We start from the raw sequence: 23650 nt of genomic DNA on the forward strand, positions 1-23650 counted from the left end.
ATCTTGTCTGGGGATTTGAGTGTTATCAAAAATAATACTGGAGGAAAATGGTTATTTTTTGTGGGAAATAAGACAGAACTGGGTTTTACTAGCATTGAAGTTGACGAGGTTATCTGAGCCCCATCGGAGGATGTTTTGGAAGTCTGCATTAAGGGAAGTTGTGGTTGATGTTCTGTGGGTTGAAGTGAGTTGTGTAGAGTAAGGTTTATCAAATGAAAGGGAGGAGTGCAATGTGCTGTCATCTGCAAAACTGTGTATTGGGTTGGAGGTCAACTGAAGTAGGTCATTGATGTATAGAAGGAAGAGGGTCACTGAGAGAACTGAACCTTGTGGGACCCCAGCATTAGTTGGATAGTAGGAGGATAGGGAGCCATCTACCATTACAGATAGTGTGTGTGCATCCAGACAGGAAGCTGGCAATCCATCTGCAGAAGTCCTGAGCAGTCCAAATGATGAAAGTTTGCTTAATAAGCCTTTGTGCCAGATCCGGTCAAAGGCTTTAGAGATATCGAGTACAACTACTTGGGATTCGCCAAATTTTTCCATGGTATATGTCCAGAGATGGGTGATATATGAGAGCAGGTCACCTGTTGATCGGCATCAGCGGAATCCGTACTTGTGGTCGCTTAAAAGCAGAGTACCTTCAAAGTAGAGTAGTAGTTGAGAATTGATGGTTTTCTCCATCACTTTAGATAGGATTGAGGTGAGTGAGTGAGATAGGGCGGTAGTTAGATAGCAGTGATTTGTCTCCATTTTTTGGGAATGGGTTGAATATAGGCCAATTTATATATTATATATCCCAGGCTTTGGGATATATACCAGTGGAGTAAGATAATGTGTACAGACGGCATAGGATAGGAGTCAGTTCTGCTGCACAGACATTCAGGACAATTGGAGGAATGCCATCAGGGCCAGAGGCTTTTTTTTTTCTGTCTAATTTTAACAACAGGTTTATGATCTCTTTCTGGCAAAAGGATACAGGGGGCATTGTATGTTGGGCAGTTGGAATGACTGGGGGCATTTGCCATTGCCGGTTATGCGTGCATTGCAGGCAAAGTGTGAAGCCAGGAGATGAGCCTTTTCTGTGGGTGATGTTGTAATTGAGCTATCTGGGTATGATAGGGGTGGGAGTAGTGTAGGGCAAAAGTTGCGACCAATTGCTCTGGCAAGAGACCAGAAGGCATGGCTGCCACTAGGCTGCAAGTTTCCTGCTTTTTTTGCCCGTTCAAATTCTGTTTTGGAATCATTGATAATTTTTTTGCATCTGTTTAGGACTTCAGTATAGGCACTGAAGGAGGATGGAGTTCTTAATTTGAGCCAGTTGTGGTATGCCTGGTTTTTCATTAGTACAGCCTTAGCACATCTTTTGAAAAACCAGGGTTTGGATAGGGGGACAGCAGTTCAGAGTGGTGTGGGGAATGTATGTTATCATGCCAGTGAGGATTACTTTGATGTGTTCGGTGCATATGTTTGGATTGGGAGACTGCAAACAATAGTCTAACAATGGGAATGAAGCATAGTAGTCTTGGAGGCTGTCCCATTTGGCACTATTATAATGCCAGACTACTCTTGTGCAGGCATGACTGTGTAAGCGTTGTTGCATGGGGCAGGAGATGAGCACTAGGTTGTGGTCAGAATTACCCGGGGGGGGGGGCCTCACAACATTCACTGTATATTTGGAAGGATCATTGGTAAGGAAGAGATCTATGGTATTTGGGAAGTGATTTGGGTTATCTGGTATTCTAGTCGGCTTGTGAACTATTTGTGTAAGGTCGTTGGAGATGGTATATATTTCAGCGTTTCTGCCTGCAGGATCTGTACAACTGGAAGAGGAAAGCCAGTTAGTGTTATGGACATTAAAATCACCTAGGAGGATGATTTCACTATTAGGATAGTGGGACTGGAGGAAATCAACTTCTGAGGAGAGGAAATTAAAGAGTTCGGAGTGGTTGATGGTATTGGGAGAGTGACAGAGACAGCAGATGAATTTTACTGAGTGGGGTAAGGATATTTTTACCCAAAGAAGAGCGATTCTAAGTTAAGTGCTCTCTGGTAAGGTATATCAGAGCGGATATATGCATGCACACCACCCTTGGGTGAAAAGGAGTTAAATAGTGAATAGTTTGGATGGTTGAGATGGATGGTGCTGGGGGAAGATGAAATTTGAGTTTCTGTTAAGAAGAGTAGGTGGGGTTTGGTTGACTATAGATGACAGTGAATGCTATTAAGGTTGGAGTTGAGACCACGGATGTTGGTGTAGTGGATATGCAAGGGTTTGTGGGGCATGGCTTTGACTTACTGAAGTCATGCTGTTCATTGTAAAGTAATTTTCTGCCAACCTGTTTCTGTACACAATATCTTACCAACTTTTCCAAAATCTTCAGAAACACTCTAGAGGTACTGATAGATAATAGTTAGACACATTAATCTTTGCACCATCCTTATGCAATGAGACTGTCATACACTCTTCCAATTCTGTAGAATATTCTTTATACTGGGACTCAAGTTATATAGCCAGATCAAAGAAACAGCCAGTTCAACTGAAAATTTTCTTAGCATCCGTGCTGATATCCCATCATCCCTACTGCTGAATTCATATTCAGTTAATGCAACAATTGTCACCTGTGTTTCTTTCTCCAGTGTAGAGGTAGCACTAAGTTCAATGTTATATATACTAAGTTGATAGCTTTTAGCAAAGCATGCACTTTATTTTTTATTTTTTAGAATATCTAAAAAAGGATATTTTATTTGTCAAAATAAGTTTTACAGTTAAGTTGAAGGAACTGCCACAGGAAGCCTGCTCTTGCAAAATTTATTTAGAACATTTAAAAGACATTCCATTCTCATCCACACAACCCCAGCTTTCATTTTGGGTTTATTATATAGACATTTTGTGATTAGTCCCATAATGAAGAACCATTACCTACTTTTTATCTTTTTTTATCTAATATAAAAAAATCTATATCCACAAATTAAACTGACTATGGAAATAGAAAAGGACAACAATTATCCTTCTTACACATTCTACTCCTCGGCTTATCATCAGGTATACTAATTACTTCCATTTATCAAAAGCCTACTTTCACTGGATACTACATTCACCAACAATCCGCTCACCATTCCCCAGAGAAAACCAGAATCATCAAAACTTTAATGTGATGTGCTCACACTAAATGTTCTATGCTTCAACAATTACAGCAAGAACTCTTAAACATCAGACAATATATGAAACTCAATGGCTTCTCACAAAGGACCACACAACATCTTTTTAATTCCTATAATCCTACCTCATATAACAAGTAAACAAGTACGTTAAGTCCCAATCCCATACATTTCTGGCATCTCAGAACCAATTTCTAGAATTCTTAAGAAATACAATTTAGTGCCAATTTTTCTTCCTATCAACAAATTATCATCATCGTTTCCATCTTCCAAAGAAAAAAAAGCTCTCCTCTGGCTCTTCCTGGTGTCTACTAAGTTTCTCATGATTGTCATCATTCTTATTTCGGACAAACTGGGCGCTCAGTAGAAAAGGGAATACAAGAACACCAATCTTACATTAGTAACAGGAAATCTGAGAAATCTGGCTTGGCACAGCACGGAATAGATACAGACAGCAATATCCTATAGTCTCAAATATACTTACTTCATCTGTGTTGCTATACATTTGAACGTTTGTTTAAAGAAACAGCTGAGGCCTTACTTCACTGTTCGAACTTAAATCAGAACAACTGCCTCTCATTACCTAAGATATGGGAAAGTCTTATTCTAATCACACATCACTAGAGCTTGTTTTTTTTTAGTATAATTAATGAATAATTAATAATGATACTATGTTTATGCAGTTATACCATGATGTCGTTTTATGTATAACATCACAGAGGTCTTACTGTTTCAAATCAATCCACTGTTCACGATCTACTTTTGTAATTAACTAACTTCATTGCCACTGATGATGGCCTCTAAAATTCAGGCTGAAATGTATGGCTTAAAATAAATATTATTAGTAATTCCTTGTGTTTTTTGAGTGAATTAAAGAAATGCATCATTGATGTATATTTTAAAATATTTCCTATGCACTGTACCGATATCCATCACATCTAGTAAATCTTAGCATGGGATCAAACTTAGTATTCTCCTCAGATGGTCATAATTTTTTAGCCAGTCTGCCCTTTCTGAGGGTGGAGAGCAATTTATTTATTTTTTTTTTAAATTCCCCCCAATCTGGGCAAGAATGCCTTTCATTGGCCCTGTATGTCATAGTTACATGTTCAATCAAGACCCTAATTACTTTATATGCTCTTGTTACTGCTATGTGTAATTTTTATCCTGTGCAATTACCAGTCATTAATCAAATAAGTTACCTACTTATTTATTACTGTTTTTTCGGTCTGACACATGAAAGGAAAAACTCATATCTTATGAATGGCCACTGATTATTATTTATTACTGATACATGATCGTTTACATACACAATTTCAGTTCTAAGAATTAGCAAGTCTTGAATTTAAAAAAAAAAAAATTCAGACAATTTCTTCTTGGCATTATAAACACATGCTGAAGGTATAAACATTTAAAATCATAAACATTCTCAATAAAATAACACCCTTAGGTCTACACATATCATCATCATCATTAATTTTCTGATATGTACCCCCAAGGGGTGTTCAGGTTAATTACTATGACAGCACTACATGATTAAGTTTACATTATTATTAATCACCTATCAACAATTTTCCTTCAAATCAGTCTATTACTTGTAAGGACTCCAATATTGTCATTTCTAACAACATTTCGTGCTTCTAAGGCACTTCTGACTGAATCAATCAATCCACTTAGACTTTAGTCTTCCACTGGGTCTCTATCCTGCCATCTAACACCTGTTTGCCCATTCTATTTAAATTGTATTTAAAAGGTAGTATACCTTAGATTAGCTCTTCTGGCACATTCTTGAATTCTAATAACGTCAAGTTCCTTTCTAATATCTTCATTTTTAATATTCTGCCATTGATGCCATCAGTTCAAGCCATTAATTTTCCTTAGACTGCTCATATCTGTGCTCTCTAGTCTTTGATCAAGTTTTATTTCTAACCCAACTCTCAGATCCATAACTTAAAACTGGTTTGAACACTGTCCTGTATACTCCTTGTTTGATGTTTTGGCTAATTTCTATATTATTCTATATAAATTTATTCAGCTGGCCACCCACCATACCAGCTTTGCTTATTCTGTTGTTTATTTTCAGATTTAACATGCCATCTTCACTAAACACTGCCTAAATAGCTGTAATAGTTTATTTGTTCTATAGGATCTCCATTCAGAATGCAGCTGAAGTTTTCTATACTTCTATTTGTTTTGGTCTTTTTATTGCTGATTTTCATGCCAAATTTGTTACAGCTATTATTCAATTTACTTAGAGAATCCTAGAGACTTGCACTAGATGTGTTTAGGAGTACAACATCGATGTAAAGCAAATAGCTAAGTTTGATATTTCCAATTCTAATATCAGATCTAATGCCACTTTCTTTCATAATGTGATCCATGTAGATGATGAATAAAAGTGGAGATAATGTGCATCCTTGGCTTAAACCTGACTTTTAATCAAACCATCTTCCTGTATTCACTTCAATTCAAACTACTGACTTACAACTTAAACATAGACTATATATCATTCTGTATAATGTTCCATTCACCCCATATAACTGAAGTATTTTGAAGAATTTTTCTCTTTGTCATATGCCTTTTCCAGATCTACAAAACTTAAGTAAAGATCCTTGTTACATTCCCACGATTTCTTAACTATATGTCTTAAAATAAAAATCTGATCTTGACCACCTCTATTTTGCCTGAACCCAGCTTGTTCTTCTCAAAGTTTCTCTTCCACAATCTTTCTCAATCTCTTTTCAAGTATGCTTACATAAATCTTACCTAGAACACTTAGTAGAGAAATTCCTCTGTAATTCTCATGTTCAGCTTTATTCCCATTTTTATAGATGGGTACTATGAGAGCTATACTCCAATCATGAGGAACTTGACCTTCTGAGCTGTCCTTTTGAATTATGCAGTGTAGCCACTGCATAATTCAAAAGGACAGCTTTTATACCTCCACACGTAAGCATTTCTAGTCGAATATCATCTACTCTAGCTACCTTTCCACAATTCTCATTTCTGACAGCTTTTTCTACTCAAGTATTGATATGTACTCCTCTTTGCATTCCTCTTGAAAATTTTCTAGTACGGTTCTTCTGTCATTGCTTGTTTCATCTAACAGACTTTCAAAATAATTACTGCAGACATCTAATATATCCTTATCTTCAGGATAAGGATATATTAGATGTCTGTAGTAATCTAATTACTGCAGACATCTAATCTGCAGTAATTAGATGCAGATTAGATGTCTACAGTCTAATCTGCAGATTAGATAAAGATTAGAAAAAGATTAGATAAGATAAATAATCTGCAGATTAGATAAAGACCACCACCTTCCTGATATTTATTTTCCACACTCTTACCAATCTACCCATGATTTTTGTTTAGCTATTTTTACACATAGCTTAGTGCTCTTATATTTTTCTCTGTATCCTTCTAGGGTATTTGCAGACTTATTTGTTAGGAACTTTTGGTATGCTTTCTTCTTTTCCAGGACTGCTTCTTTAACTTCTCGTGTCCATTATGGTGTTCTATTTTTCTATCCATGCAGACAACTTCACCACATACTTCCCTAGCTGAATAACTCAATGTCTTCTTTAGAGTTTGCCAACGAGACTCCAAGGTTTGGTTCTTGTTTTCAATTTGTTTCACTTTTTCCTCAATAATGTTTATATAATCAAGTCTACAATTTACCTGTAAAAGCTGCTCAACTTTAATTCTTTTTAAAACTTTCTCATATACTGTTCTTTTCAATGTGGTATCCATTTTTATCCTGCTTACCATTAAGTACTGGTCACTTTCAATTTCAAATACTCTGTACAACTCTTGTATCCTAACCAGCATGATAATATCACTATTAATAATGACATAGTCAATGAGGCTTTTCTTATTTCTTGTGTCTTCTCTCTGTGTCTACACATATTAACTACATTATTGGATTTAATTAATTCTGATTGACTCAAAGATTGCCAGCGGACATAGCCAATGATATCATATGACACGATGGCATCTCAGAAAAGAATTGAAAAATATTTGGTATAATTTAAGAATGAATATGAAGAAATTATATTAGGAAAATAAAAAATAGACTAATATTTTTTCCGAGTATTAATTATCAGTATTAATGATTCAAATTCTGTGTATTACCTCCTTGTGTACAAAATAAGCAAATTTAATCGACAGTGTATTTATTTTAAGTTGTCATTTTACACTACGTATTTGCCAATGATAAAGTGATGTGTACATATTCTATCATCTTATCAGTATTCCATTATAAAAAAATTCACTGATAATTGGCAAATGAGGTGTTTGTAATGTTCAATGCATCCCACAGATGTGATAAGTAAAAACTGTTTATGAAGTAAAGCAGGAAACAGAATCGGCATTACATAAATAAAACTGATGGTTAAACTGAAACCTCCTCTCCTGAATATTTTGCTCAATTAAAAATTCTTATTCATTACAAGTGAGCAGATGAGCACTTTTTTCAAGTATCTTATCTACACAGATGAGTAAAACTTAATTTATTATTAACTCATATAAACAATTTCTGGTGAAAGTAACCAGCAAAAAATAACTATCACTGTGAATTTGAAAAAGTATCTGTCTGTCTGATAGCAGGAATGCTAAGTGCAAAAATATTAAACTTGACGATGATAATGAGACCATAGGTAAGACACATGACTCCCTCCTGTTAGTCACAACTTTATTAAGAGTTCATAATAATAATAATTTAAAAAAATTAATTATATGCACAGTTCAATATTCTCTGAATTCACAATGAAATGAATAAAATATCACAATCTAACATTATTTTAATTAAGTAAATATAATTTACTTCATTTTATAAAAAATAAAATTATGTAACCTTTTAAAACTTGTTTCATACTTTACCTAATTCCTCGAACAACTGATGTACTGTTGTATTTGTGACTGGAAGAGTTGGGCTAAGAGGAGGTTGGAGTGCCTGCCTATCTCCAGCTCCAATAGAAAATCGGACTTGTGGACCTCCTTTATACAAATGCAGAAAAATTAGAATGTTAAGAAATAACTTAAAAGAGCCATACAGTTATTTACAAATTATCATCACATGTATGCTTATTTAAAAACTAAAGTTAACCAAAACTTTAATTTTTACAATTTTTTTTCCATAAAAAAAAAAAAAACAATATATTTCATTTAGGTAAAAAAAAAACAAAAAAAAAAACAGTTAAGTAGTAATATTTATTTCTCTCTCTCCTAGATCAATTTCTACCGCAATATAGAAATGGTATATAGATGAGTTCTCATAATTGCAAATACCATAATAACAAAGCCACTCGTTATTAAAAAAGTTCCAACCAAAGCCTCATGAGCACAATGTTATTCTTAAAGAAATTCACCATAGCAAACTATCTACTACATAACAAGTGGTTCCTATTATAATAAAATAATAGAGACCATTATTCTTATGGCCCCTATTAATTTTCTGAGAGTCAACTACAATTTTATCTATAAATTTCTTTTAAAGATAAAATGGAACTGAAAATTAAGGCCCAATGATAATTTGTGGGCATCTGCATTCTAATATTATTATTATTACCACCACCCCAAGACCTCATGGAGTCAAAGACTCATCTGGGAGATGTGTGCAAATAATATGTGCAAACAAAATCTCAAAAAATATATATATATATAAATAAATATGAAGAATTAATATTGAATATAATACTATTATTATTATTATTAAAAATAATAGTGAATGCTGTTATGACAGTTTCACATGTTATGGAATTCTGTTGAAGAGAATTAGCATTTCAACTCAACACTTGTTGGTTGCCTTTGTCTTTGGGTTGAGTGATCTTTTGTTAATACCACACCAATCATATGCATGTCTTCATAGCTGCTCTCTTGTGTAAAACAAAATTTAACTTGTACGTATTGTAATAATATTAAAAAAAAGTTTAATTTATAAACATATAAAAGGATATCACCTGTAAATCGTTGACGTGCCAGCAAAATTCTTGGATGTACCATAGGTTCGCCATCTATGGTATAGGCTATTACACATGGAGAAAATCGGCTTTGGAAACAACTGTTAAAGATCTGTAATACAGCTCTAGCTATGTCCAACATTCCATTACAATGGAGAGAAAGCCTAATAACACCAATACCCAAAAAAGCAATCCGAACAATCCATAAAATAACAAAGAAATCGTACTACTTCCTACCACACTGAAAATCTATAACAGGATACTTCTAAACTGAACTGAACCATATGTAACACCTCTTCTACTCAAAAATCAAGGCAGATTTCTCAAAAAACAGAAGCATTGTTGAACACATTCACTGCTAAGAAGGTTGAAACAGGATGAAAGCAATAAAAACCTTCCCTTAATCTTAACTTCATAGATTTCTCAAAAGCTTTCGTTCAATCGATAATCAAGAATGTTCAAAATTCTCAGTTATTATGACATACCTTTGAAAATAATCAAAGCAACAGCAGAACTTTACCAGAATTATAATGCAAGAATAATGGTTAATGGAGAGATGACTGAGTGCTTTCCTATTTCTACTAGAATTCTTCATGGAGACTCACCACCACCACCACCACATCTTTCTATTATTTCAATGGAGAGGTTATGAAATGAAATGGGTATGGGTATTCAAGGAAATGGGTATGGACTAACTCTCGAAGATTCAGCAGGACAAACTCACATAAGTAGTCTGTTTTGCAGATGATGTTGCATTCAGACTGCCCAAAACCACTTAGATAATTTATGTAAAAATGTAGCACTGATTGAATTGACAGTGAACAGCAATAAAAATAGTCCTAAAGAACACTCTAGAAGGAAATAGGCTCAATGACTACATTCTTCAAGTAAATGATTTTTGTTACCTTGGTTCCTACTCTAACAAACAGTGAAAAGAACATTCAATTCCATAAAAGTCTAACTAATATCTGGAAATCCAATCTCATCATCACCACAAATATCAAAATTTGTCTGCACAAAACCACCAGTCAAGCCATATTTACATATGGTGCCAAAACACAGAATATCAACGAGAAATTAATATCATAATAGCTTTGGAACAACAGCTTCAAATAATACTAGGATGTACACAGCAAGATCTCATTCCTAATACTGTCATTCTTGAAGAAAGCCAGCAAAGATCCCTAATAGAAACAATTAAAAAAAAAAGTCAACCGAGATGGTTGGGACACCAACTTAGACATTCATCTATAAAGTGCTCTTGCTCTCTATAGGCCAACTAATGGACACAGAGGAAGACCAAGAAAACAGTTTTGGCAATACATAAGCAAACTTCTTTTTGAAAAATGAGGCTCATGAAACATCTGACATTTACCACTTGGCACAAAACAGAGCAACTTGGCTCACTTTCATCCGGTAGACTTCATCTCCATGAATTTTTGTTATGAATATTTTTATATATATTTCCCTATTCATACATGAATAGATGATGATGATGACTTATCTATTATCAAGAAATCACAAATCAGAGAAAACTATAAAATAAACCAATAAATGAATAGATTCAAAAATAGAATGAAGAATGGAAAAATCATATAGAAAGAATGCAGGATAAACAGATGGGAAAAGAAAGTAAAGAACTGGATACCAAAGGAGAAAGAGAAATAGAGGAAGAATGTAAAAGATGACAGGATGGTCTTCGAAACAAAGGCACTACAAGCATTTATGCTTAAGTGAAACATAAGAGTTCTAAGGGATGGTGTATGTTTATTATTATGAAGTCCTTGACCATGATATATAACATATGGCTTCTCCCACTCAAATAGCACCGTTGCCTTCTCATGGTAGAACTTGTTATCACAAGTGAGGCTATGGTGACTGGGTATAGGCAGTACAACCGAAACATCAGCACGAGAGTAAATGCTTGTGTATAAAATGTATGTCTGGATGCCAAGATAGCAGCCCTACCACCAGAATAAGAACTGTGTGGGTTAATAACCCACAAGTCTCTGAAAATTTAAATATTGTTATCAAGTCAGATAAATGCAGAAATTGGATAGACTCCTTGGTACTTACTGAAGCTTGGAAAATTAGAACACAAATTGGGCCCATTCACTACAACATGCAGTGAACAACCAGAGAGAAAGCTAACTATTCAGTTACAGAGGATGGCAGGTAGACTGAAGGAAGGCAGTTTGCAAGGCAGGCCTGCATGCCAAACATGATCAAAAGCCATGGAGTGTCAAGGGTGACAAATGTACATTTCTCTACACCTTTCCATGCTACATATCCAGTGGTAGGTGATGTAGGCTAAGAGATCTGCCGTGGATCTGAATGGCCATCTTAGCAATATGCCTGTGAGCTTTAAAGTCCAAGATTTGTGAATGTGGCAGCCATTATCCTTTACCCATACTGCTGTAAACAGAAGCTGTCTGCTGCATTATTGTAATACCTTCTTTTCTATTTTTTATTACTAATTAGCAGTACACGCTTTTCCTCTCTTAACCTTTCTCACTTACTCTACTACATATTATGTTTATCCACCTTCCGTATTTACTAGTCGTATGCCTATGAACACTGGAAAATTTATTTGTTAGACTGCGCCATCCATATATCAATATTTGTCATAAGACTCAATAAAACATCTGGTAGATCTCTCTCCTACTAGCATAAATTCCTTCAACAAAGTTTACATAAACAGTCGTTGTTCTTAAGTAATTAAACTGCACTTTTAATGCCTTAGTTGTTTCCCGCTCACAAGTCCGATTATTTTTAGAAACAGTGCATTGTAAAATAAAGAATCAGGCAGCACTCTTCTAACAAATAATTAAAACACATTTATTTACATTAATGTAAAATATACATGAATCAAACGACAGGGAGATTGCTTTCTCTACCCATCAAAAAAACAAATCTGTAGCATAAAATTAGAAAACCCTTTTACTTGAACAGTAAATAATCTCTTTAACTCGAAAACTTATTTACTCTCTACTTACAAATTCAACTTATTAAACTTCTAGTTTACTCCAAAGAGGTTAGCTAGCTCTCTGTTAAGTAATTTTTACAAATTTGATATCAACTTCTAACATGCCAATTAACTCTCTTATAGACTTATTATTATTATTAAATTAATTCTTAACAGTCCATCTATAACATATCTCCTAGATTATAAGAGGAAATGTACAAAAGGATGGAATTACAGAGGCTCTGTATCGCACATTCAGTCAAGAGTCTTGCACAAAAGTCTTTATGGCATTTCTTTCATCTCAGATCTTAAGCTTCCTTCAGGAGTGTCTTGCTTCAGCGGTATCACATCGGGATATTGGCGGGCTTTTGGACTGCAATCTGCGGTACTCGAATAGCATATACAAGAGGTTTCAGCATACGGACAATTTCTCCTCTGGATCCTACTTCGAGAACTTCTGCTTCTAACTGCCGACTTCTCTGCTTCTAATTGCCGATGATTGTGCCTCTAACTGCCGACCGCCAATGATTGTAACTGCCGCTGACAGGCTCTGGCTCTCTTCAGTAACAGCGCTTCGCCTTGTTCTCTCGGCAACTGGATCTCGGCTCTCCTCTGTTGGCAACTGGACCTAGACTCTCCTGCTTAGTAACTGGGGCCTTGCCTCTCCTCGTTCTCTGCTGCCACTGCTCTGGTTCCAACTGCCTCTCCTCTCTGCCGACTTCTGTTAACTCTCTGCTGACGACTGGAAGCCCCTTATGCTCGGCTCAGTCCCCTTTTATTTTGCGATCTCAGGACCTTGCACTAAGGGTAGTAAACCCCAAAGAATTCAGCATGACTCTTTCATCTTCTTTTAAGTTCGACCCACTCTTTGTTCTCCTCCATGCAATCTTTTGATCGTATTTTGCCGGGCAGCAGAAACTTCTCTAAACCTAGTGGACCTCTTTAATATTTTCCTTGTCTTGTCGAGCAGCGGAAATTTCTCTAAAACTAGCGCACCTCTTTGATACAAACTCCGAAGATGTTTATGCTCGGAGCCAGCAACCACCTCTTACACACACTTTATCGAAAACAATTTTCTTGTGCTCTTTATACATAGCTGTTACACAAGGTTCCAATGGCAAAGCATTGCCTTGTTTTTGTCGTTAAAACAGTAAATACAGTCACTTCCCATAGAGTTACTACATTAATATTTAGCAAAATATACATAGAAACAAACAAGGTTATTTACAGTTCTCATGAAACTTGACCTCTGTAAAATCGATGTAAAACGCTTTGGTATTTTTAAGCTACATTGAATTTTACACTGCCAGCCTATTTAAGCCATCCTGCAGTATTTCTGTATCATCTTTATTGACTCCATTCTTCCCAGTTTTGTGCTGTCAGCAAACAATTGGATATTTTCCTTAAATCATTGATGTACAAATTAAATAGTAGGGGCTCAAGCATAAGAGTCTTGCAGTAAACAACTAGTCACCCATCTTCTCCTCAATGCACTTCTCCATATACTACGCTTGTTGTCTGTCCATCAACCACACTCTTCTCTATATCACCAGCTTCACATACAATCCCATTTGCTCCAATTTATGTAAAAGAGTACCATGTGATATCCTGCGGTATCCTTTGCAAAGCCCAGCAGTATCGCTATGGAGCCATTTTCTTGATTCAATTAAACTGTCACTTTATATAAAAAGTGAGGAAATTTCATAAACCCATGATTCCCCCCCCATACCCCTTCCTGAATTCTGCCTTTTTACCAACTTCTCTGAATGGCCATTTTAACCACCACTCCTGAGATACTAAATGGTCTGCAATTTGGTATCTCCACACTGGAGTCTCCTTTACGCAATGGAAGTCCTCTTTCCTTCTTTAGCAACTTAAACAGATTAGGCATAGGAGCTGCCAGTTACCTGGTACACCTCATGGTTTGTTTGAATTAACACACCATACAAATTGTATCATTGCGCACTTGCTCATATGGTGAGACACGACAAATTACTACATGTGCGTTCTAAAGAAGCCACAGAATTTGTAGCTTTCAGGATATATAAGTAAGCCTTATCAATTTATCCAAAATTCTACTTGCCATGAAAAAAATGTACTCATCCAAGTCCCTTCCCCATTTTTTTAAGACATGTTGCAATAAGTCAGTAGGAGTTCCATAAAGTGATTTAGTGGTACTGTCTCTTTGTTTCAATAACATTTCCTTTGCATAAAAACTATTCCAAAAAGAAGAAATCGATGAATAATGAAAACAAAAAGAACTATAAAACCAAATGATCTTTTAGAAAACTTAATTTGTTACATTAATATTTGTTACTAGAATAGCCCTTTGTATTATGCATATTATTCTGTGTTTTTGTAGTTAAAAAACATCTTGTTGAGAAAGTTACATGTTTAATAAAAAAATTCCATTATCTCCAGTATGCAGCCACTCACCATAGGCAAGTGGGCAAGCATATTTGTCAAGACCTGTATATAAGTAACCAACAATTAAGAGAATTTCAAAAATTGCTTAAAAGGCATAGGTATATTATATTATATTATATTTCACCATGCATTAATCATATGAACCACTTGAATACTATTATTATTATTATTATTATTATTATTACAAGAAACTCATCAAGGAAGGCTACAAATCACTTACACCACATCTCTTGAATTCATTCATTCATGCCATCTGCATTCACAACCTCCAAAAATAAGCAATTTCAGTCATGTACCATTCTACGAGAGAAATATTTGGTCCTCGCCCCTTTCTCGACTGCATCTATTCTCAACTTCCACAGATGTCATCTTGTTCCCTCCCCACCCTTCATAAAATGAAAAATTCTATCTACTGAATGACCTTTCAGTAAAATTCTACCTACTAAAAAACTGCTAGCAAACAGGAGAAAGAGGGGGTTATACACAAATTTTCAATCTTTTCTCAGTCTACAGTATGCAGATATCTTTAACACTCTCCTTTGCATCCCTTATCTCTCCATCACCTCGTAAACCAGGAGACCAGTCCTGAGCACAATAATCCAAATTAGATTATATCAAACCCTTGTAAAGAGCCAAAATGACTTCCCTATCCTTACATTTCAGCATTTCTTTCAGAATTGTATATCATCTGAACTTCAACTTCCTATCTACTAAAACTCCAACATCACTAGCATGGTCAGTTTCTTTAAATCCTGCAGACACAATACCTTACTTGATATTTTCTTACACCAAAGTGCATAACTTTACATTTACCAACATTGAACTGATAGCCATTTTCACATGCCCACAATTCCAGCTTATTCATATAATTCTGCAAGATTGCATCAGTTACATTCTTGATCCCCTTTTCTATCTATGCATTATCAGCAAATAACTGTGTCATATGTCAAATTCTTTCCAATGTCATTAATGTAAAGACTGAATAACAATGGAACAAGGACTGATGCCTGAGGAATACCACTAGTCACCTTAAATTTTTCAGGCTTGTATCCCCCCCCATATACCTTTCAATCACCCATTTCCTTATCAAAACTAATAATTTATAATCCAATCCCATATCCTCCAACTTATGCAAAAATCCTCCATGCTGAATCATGTCAAAAAGCTTTAGCAAAGTCCAGGTTATCATATTCCCATGTCTAAGTCAACCACAACATTATTGTAAAATATGAGCAAGTTACTCTAACATGACTTTCCCTTACTAAACCTGTTATGCTATTCAATGCAAAATATGGATTCTCTGCTAACCCATTTCTGTATGCGATCGCTTACCAATTTTTCCAAAATCTTCACCAAGACTCCAGAGATACTGATAGGTCAATAGTTAGGCACATAAGTATTTGCACCACCCTTGTACAATGGGATTGTCAAACATTCTTTTCAGTTCTATGGAATATTCCCTGTGCTGACACTCAAATTATATATAGCACGGTCAAAGGAACAGCCAGTTCAGCTGAACACTTTTAACATCTGTTCTGACATCCCATCATTCCCTACTGCTGAATTCATATTCAGTTCATGAACCAACTCTAGTACCTCCTCTTCACACAGTTGAGGTTCTTTCTCCAGTGTAGAGGTAGCGTTGATCCCTATGTTGCATACACCAGATTGATGGCATTTGGCAAAATGAGCACTCATTAGTTGAACAATCATTGCTGCATCTGCCATCTGAATTCAAGAGAATTATTCTTTCCCATTCATTCTTTCTTATACTTGCAACATAATAACTGAATTATTTTGAATTGTCTTTATTTTGCAGAGCCAGTTTCTTTTCATACTCACTCCTTTAATAATTATAACAATAATTATAACTCTTCTGGCCTGTTCCATATAATTTTCATAAACTAACATCATCCCTGTGAAGTATTCCTTCCATATAATCTTTTTTTTTCCTTAAGAATCTCTTTCTTAATAAGACTGCACATCCATTTCACTTCCACCCTGTTTATTTTTCAAACTCTAGGGACACAATCCTATATTGCATCATTGACATATTTTTTAAATATTTCCTATGCACTGCTCATATCCTTCCCTTCTAGCAACCAATGATGCCATGGAATCAAACTTACCTAGTATTCTTCTCATTTGGTGATAATTTCCAGCTTTGAGGTTCAGCTAGTAACCTTTTCTAAATGGAATATCCATACACTTAGCCATTTACAAAGTAAGTATAGCATTCTCGCTGTTAGCAACCAGAAGCAGAATAGTCACATCTTTTAATGAAATCCTCTACTCCACCTCGCATCTTCAAACTCACTGCTACATGGAAAACTATTACTATATAACTAAAATCATATTGCATCAGTAGCTTTCTACCCTGTTTATTCTAATCTAAATGGACTTAAATCATCCAATATCATCCAAGGTCAAAGGAACAACCAGTTCAGCTGAACACTCTTTTAGCATCTGTGCTGACATCCCATCGTTCTCTACTGCTTTCCTATCTTCTCTATCCTTCCTAAAAATACTGTACCGTTTACACCCTGTTAGTACATCTGCTTCTAAGAGTCAAATGTCACTAATGCCAATAATATGAGGCTACAACACAACATATTCACTAAAGCAACAAACAACCCCTGTGTTTCTTATACTTTTGGCATTTGTGTACAGAGATAAGTTACTTCCATGCTTTTTTGTATCTTGTCTGCATTATCCAGTTGGACAACTTTCAGATTCCTGTTTAGATCTAATAATTCATTTATACAGACATCCTTACATATACTTAATAAGCCCAAATAGGACAAACACGCAATGATATTTTCAATCACATCCATTATTAAGCATACACGTATCATTAATATAGTTGCATAACTTAGTCAATCTTACACACAGATTCTCACCAGTCTCCCCATCATACAATTTCCTTGACTCTCTGCAAAATCATGATACAAAATGATGGAATTTCATGCCAACTAGGGCACTGCCTGGTTAAACAACTCACAGTGTTTTCATCAGGAAACAAGGAAAAACAGTGAAAAGTTAGCTACTGGAACTAACTTCAAATCAATCAAGATTGACCACTGACATAAGAGGCACCAATTATTAGTTCTTTTGTTCTTCTGGCAGAAGAACAAGAGAAGAAAGAGGTTGAAATAATTGGTATTACCAAAATAAAAAAATAAAAACAGGCGAGTTTCTTCTAAATAACCATTACAAGATGCTATATTCAGGCAATAGTGATTAGAGAAAGCAAAGAATAACTATAGTATTCAACATTAAACACAAGAATAAGCTTCTTGAATGGCATGTAATATCAAGCAGAGTTATGTGGGCAAACATCATAATGTAGAATTGGAGAACAAGACTTATAAAAATCTATAAAAAAGGAAATAAAACAAAATGTGAGAATACATTGCTTACTGAGTGAACCAGGTAATTCTATAAAAGCATACTTCCACAATTTTTCTTACCAGCCTCTTGTGAAGAGGCTAGTAAGAAAAATTGTGGAAGAGAAACTTGGAGAAGAATAAGTTGAGCTCAAGCCAAATAAACTACATATGGAAACAGACAACAGAATTAGCAAAGATGGTATTGTAGGGAGTCATCTAAATAAATTTATATAGAAAAAGAGAGAAATTAGTCAAAACATGAAACAAGCTGTATACAAGACAGTAGTGTTCAAACCAATTTTAACTTATGAATCTGAGAACTGGGTTTGAAATAAAAAAAAAAAAAAAACCTGATCAATGGCTGGAAACCACAGATATAAGAGTTCTGAGGAAAAATTAGGAGAGTGAACAAATAGTATCAATGGCAGAAGCATATTAAAAATGAACTTGACATTGTTACCATTCAGGACTATGCAAACAGAGCTAATCTTAGGTGGAATGGTCAGTTAAACAGTAAGGTTAATGGAAAAAAAATTTTTTTTTTTTTTGCTAGGATAATAGGAAAAAGACCCAGAGGAAGACCAAGATCTAGGTCACTTGATGTAGCTTAAAGTGCCTTAGAAGAACATCAGATTTTAGAGAAGATCTGATGATATTGGAGTTCTGAGAGAGAAAGAGAGAGAGAGAGAGAGCAGATTAATTCATTGGGAAAATTGTTGATAGCATGTTGGTAATGATGTAAACTTTTCGTGTAGTACTATCATAATATCCTGTACACTCTTTGAGGGTAGGTACATATAAGCATTTGATGATGTGATCTCTCAGTTTATTGCTATTAAATATAAGATCTGATAATATTAGAGTTCAGAAAGAGAACATATTAATATTAATTTTATGGCTATTTAGCCTATATTTTTATAACAGATTTTTATGGAAAGCTGTTCATAGCATGTTGGTAATGATGTAAACTTTTTTTCACGTAGTACTATCATATCCTGTACACTCCATGAAAGATGAAAGTAGGTACATATAAGATTTTGATGATGTGATCTTTCAGTTTATTGCTATTTTGATGCAAATGTTGTTCTCCATATGGTATACTTTGGTTCACAGATTGGTATTAGTTTCCTCCAATAATCAAATAATCATTTTTATTATGATGCCTCATCAGCTTTTTTACTGCTTGTAAAATAATTCAATTTTTCCTTCTTCTGGAGTATAAATTCCTGCAATTCTCTGATAGCCTCTTTCAAATTTCAGTCTTAAAGTTACTATGCTTTCATTAATAAAGGAATAGCTCCTAATTCTGGACTTCCAGTTTTGATCTATTATTGTAGCTATCCCACAGCTTGCTGTTTTATTTTGCTCATTAATATAATCTTCCATTTCTACAGTTCCCTTTAATTTTTTCTTAATTTCAGTTATTACTGCTATATTTATCTTTTTCTGTTTTAATTGTCTGTTGAGTTCTATGTCTTTTCTAGCTAAGACCCTAGCATTCCAAGTAGCAATATTTAATATATCCATTCTTCCAAATCATTTATATTTATTCTTGCCAGTGATTTTAGTAAATCCGTCCTATTTTTACTTTGGATTCTTCTGTGTAGATCTATTTTTAATAAGTTCTTTATATTTTAATTTAGTTGCACCATTGGTCTTATCTTTTCACTTGCCTAATTTTCCTCAAATATCTGATATCTGTGGTCCCTAGTCTCTGATTAACTCTTATTTCTACCTATCTACCTCTCAAATCTTTATTTAAGATTTGAGAATAGAGTGAGCTTAATATTGGCATCCTATATTAGCATCAAGTTTAATACCATTTTGCTTTTTAAGGAGTTCTGCACGGATTATAAATGCTAGTGTATATACTGTGCAGCAGTGCATTATAATTTAATATCAAACCATCTTTCTGAACCTTCTTCAATTTCAAATATACAACTTAAATATAAGGTATATATATCATTCTGTATAAACATACCATTTACATTATCAATTTTTAGCATTTTAAAAATAAAAATGCAGGAATTATAAAGAATAATGACAACCTAAATGTCAGCATATTTCTTGTGATTATACATATCAATGTAAAATGAGTTTTAAAAAGTACACTTACCAGGTGGAGGTACTTGTACACAACCCAATATGTTTCCTATTAATGTCTCTATCTGCATAGCCATGTTATCTATATACACAGTGTAGATTATGCCCAAGCAATTCTGAAAAAAAGTTCAGGTTCAACAAAAAGTTGAACAAAAATAACAATATATAATTACATTATATCTAAAATCTAGATATCCAGACATTCCAGCTATATGAAATAAATTCTCACTGATCAAAATGTTAAGCCTACAACTGATCACCAGAAGTACTAATCCCACCAACACAATACGACATTGGATATCTAAACATACCCAAGTGAATGACTTTACATTTACTCACATTGAACTGACACCCATTTTCCCATGCCCACAATTCCAGCCTATTCAAACCATGCTGCAAGTACTGCATATCAGCAGCATTCCTGATTACCCTACCTATCTTTGCATCATCAGCAAATAGCTGTATGTCACTTGTCAAATCCTTCCCAATATCATTAATGTACAGATTGAAAATCAGTGGACCAAGCACTGATCCTTGTGGTACATCACTTAAATCTTGCAGATCCCCCATATATCACTTTTTGATATCTGTTAGTCAGCCATCCACTTATTCATACTAATATTGTATAACCCAAACCCATTTTTTCCAATTTATGCAACAGTCTCCCATGCTGTATTCAGTCAAAAGTCTTAGCAAAATCCAAAAGTATCATGGTGTATCCATTCCCTTTGTCTAGTTCAATGGTAACATTGTTATGGAATGTGAGCAAGTTGCTAAAACATGACCTTCCCTTAGTAAACCCATGTTGTTCATTGCAAAGTAGAGATTCGCTGTCAACCTATTTCTGAATGCGAGCTATAACCAATTTTTCCAAAATCTTCACCATCACCCCTGAGATACTAATTGGTATATGTTTGCTACATTTTTAACGTGAATATGCACTTAGTGAAGCACTGTAGAACACTGTAGACAGAATGCCTTCTAAAAACGCTTTGTCAATTGCCATCAATGCATTTCATTCTTAAACTTAAAAACCATTTAATTCTTAAACAAGACTAAAATTTCTATTTCTGTACATACTTCTGGATATCTCTGAAGAGAAAGAATTAAGAACAAATTCGGTTAATTTTTGTAGCAAAAGCCTATCCACACTAGAGAATCCCTCCATGACTCATCTAATCATCACCCTATTGTTGAAAAAATAGGAATAACTAAAATACTAACAGACAGAGTATACATCTTAACAACACAGAGGGGAAAAATCAAGAACTTATATTACCTCTTGTATAGCAAGACCTGTGGAGTTTCCAGAATTATACAATCATATGTGTGCCACAATAGAAAAGTATATTTATTTTAAAAATAGTAAAATAAATATTCCCCCCCCCCTTGCATATTGTAAGACATCATAAGAACAACAGTAAGGAATTTGAACAGAATAGTAGAGCGGATGCACCAAATTTCAATCCCTCTATAAATGCAGTTGTACATTTATTGAGTTAAAGCTAGTGGGCATCAAATTCCTGATATGTATACTCAGGGGAGTGTACAAAACATTATGATAGTACTAAATGAAGAAGTTCTCCAATTGACAATATTCCTCCAAATTAATCTGTTACCTGTCACAACTCCAATATTATCAGATCTTATATTTAACTGGGTAACACTCCAGTCAGAATAAAATTCTGTCATGTTGTACCATCATTCTGAATTATAGTTTAAGCCAATAAGAATACAATTTGGTCAGCTAAATCCCAAATTTCCAGCCCACCCTTGTTCATTAAGTATCTAGGTAGATAGCTAACAGGGTGCACTAATGTCTAATCCACAGGATTAGACATTAGGTCAGTAGCTCTGGCTGGTTTTCTGCATTCCTTAAAAGGCTACATGGAGGTCTACATGAGTTATACACCTTTGATCCTTAAGCACTTAATTATCACTCCAATGATAATTAAGTAACTCAAATAATTTATAAATAATTTAACTTAATGATAATTAATTAGGTTAAATTATGTTTAAATTATTTGAGTCTATGGCACAGAAGAGCAATCTACTAGGAAAACTACACTGAAACAAGATAAGCTACATGCTGGAATCTCAATTTTAGAGAAATGCAGATATACAAAACTGATACCAACCTTCACTAAGATCAGAGAAGTTATTAAATGACCAGGTGTTGAAAAAATTTATATTAGGGTCAGTCATTCCTTATTGCTAACTACAAGTTTCAAAAAAAAAAAAAAAAAAAAAAAAAGGAATTCATTTTAAATATTATAAAAACATCAGAATGGGAAGCAGATCTGTCCACCACCTTTTGTTATTAATATCTCAAAAATGCAGGCATAGCAGCCTCTTAATAAGAAACATGCAATCCTACTAGAATGATTACAGAAAAACACATTCAAATTACCTGCAGATAGAAAGTTAATCTATCTGGGTGTCCTCAACAGAAGACAAACTTAATGTTCTAGCACAAGGCCATAAGTTTGCTATTGCATCCAAATGAATTCCCTATCTCAACTTCATGCACAACATTGAAAAAACACCAGTCATTTTTCAAGCGATCAAGCTAATTGATTTCGTTTTGAGGTTGCCAAAGTCATTTATGATGAAACCAGAACTGAATATACCACCATCTGAGTATAAAGCTCTGAAGTCTTTAAAATGCAATAACAACACAGTCATCACAAAGGCTAACAAAGGGAATACTACAGTGGTCTTAGACTCCAAATCCTATCAACAGAAAATAAAATTACCCCTAAGAGCTTAAACCACTTTTTTAAATATGATTAGAGAGTCAAAACTTAGATTGCAAGAATGTATTACACTTTTATAACATATTCAAAAAAAAAAAAAAAAACACTAAATTTATGTCATTTTAATATTAGTCACTTCCAACGAACATATCTAATACAAATCAAAGTGCCTTCAAGCTGTGTATGTGCACACACACACACACACACACACACACACACACACACACACACACACACACACACACACATTAACTCAAAAATACTTCAAAGGGAAAATTTACCCTGAAAGTAGCAAAATAATCCAGCCGTGAAACCAGCACTAAACATTTTGGGGCATACATGATGGAATGATGCTGTACCAACCCCCCTGTTGGCTCCACTGCCTCTTCTTCACCTTCATCATCTGGAGGTTTGCTGGGTGTAATAGCAACAGGCTCATTAAAAGAGAGACAAGCACAGTAATGGCGATTGGCATCAATGTCAGTAAGAACAGAAACAAAGAATGTTGGTTGTTGACGTACAGTTGATAAACTCCACCCCTGAGGCTGACAAAACTAAGAAAATAAAAATTTCTGTATTAACAACACAGAAAAAATATATATAATTTTATATTCTGTAATGAATTCATGTAATGGTCAGTTATGACATATCACAAACTTTTCAGCAAAAAAAAAAATGTTTGTACAGAACTAAAATAAGCAAAAAAGTAATTCAGTACAGGTATTTACTGCATACATTTTTAAAGAATACCTTAAAGAATGATTGAAGGCAACTATCCTGTAATCTCTTAGGATGTAATATCTTCCTAAGATATTACTTAATATCTTAGAAAGTAATTAATTTAAATTCACTTAAGTAATTAATTTAAATTCACTTTTACATCTGAAA

The 23650-nt window shown here is 34.5% G+C and overlaps 1 protein-coding gene across 1 annotated transcript in view; it reads right to left on the reverse strand.

Moving 5' to 3' along the window:
* The window catches only part of Sbf (SET domain binding factor), a 631948-nt gene that overhangs the window by 594807 nt on the left and 13491 nt on the right, over window positions 1–23650 (reverse strand). Inside the window, 3 exon segments of the mRNA XM_090414822.1 lie at window positions 8044–8160; window positions 20020–20122; window positions 23044–23316. Of these exon segments, the coding sequence (XP_090270948.1) occupies window positions 8044–8160; window positions 20020–20122; window positions 23044–23103 (280 nt within the window). The 5' untranslated portion in view covers window positions 23104–23316.

This window comes from Typopeltis vanoorti, chromosome 25 (genome assembly GCF_054136105.1).
Source record: "Typopeltis vanoorti isolate ZY-2024b chromosome 25, IOZ_Tvanoo_1.0, whole genome shotgun sequence".
In the NCBI taxonomy this organism is placed as follows: domain Eukaryota; kingdom Metazoa; phylum Arthropoda; class Arachnida; order Uropygi; family Thelyphonidae; genus Typopeltis; species Typopeltis vanoorti.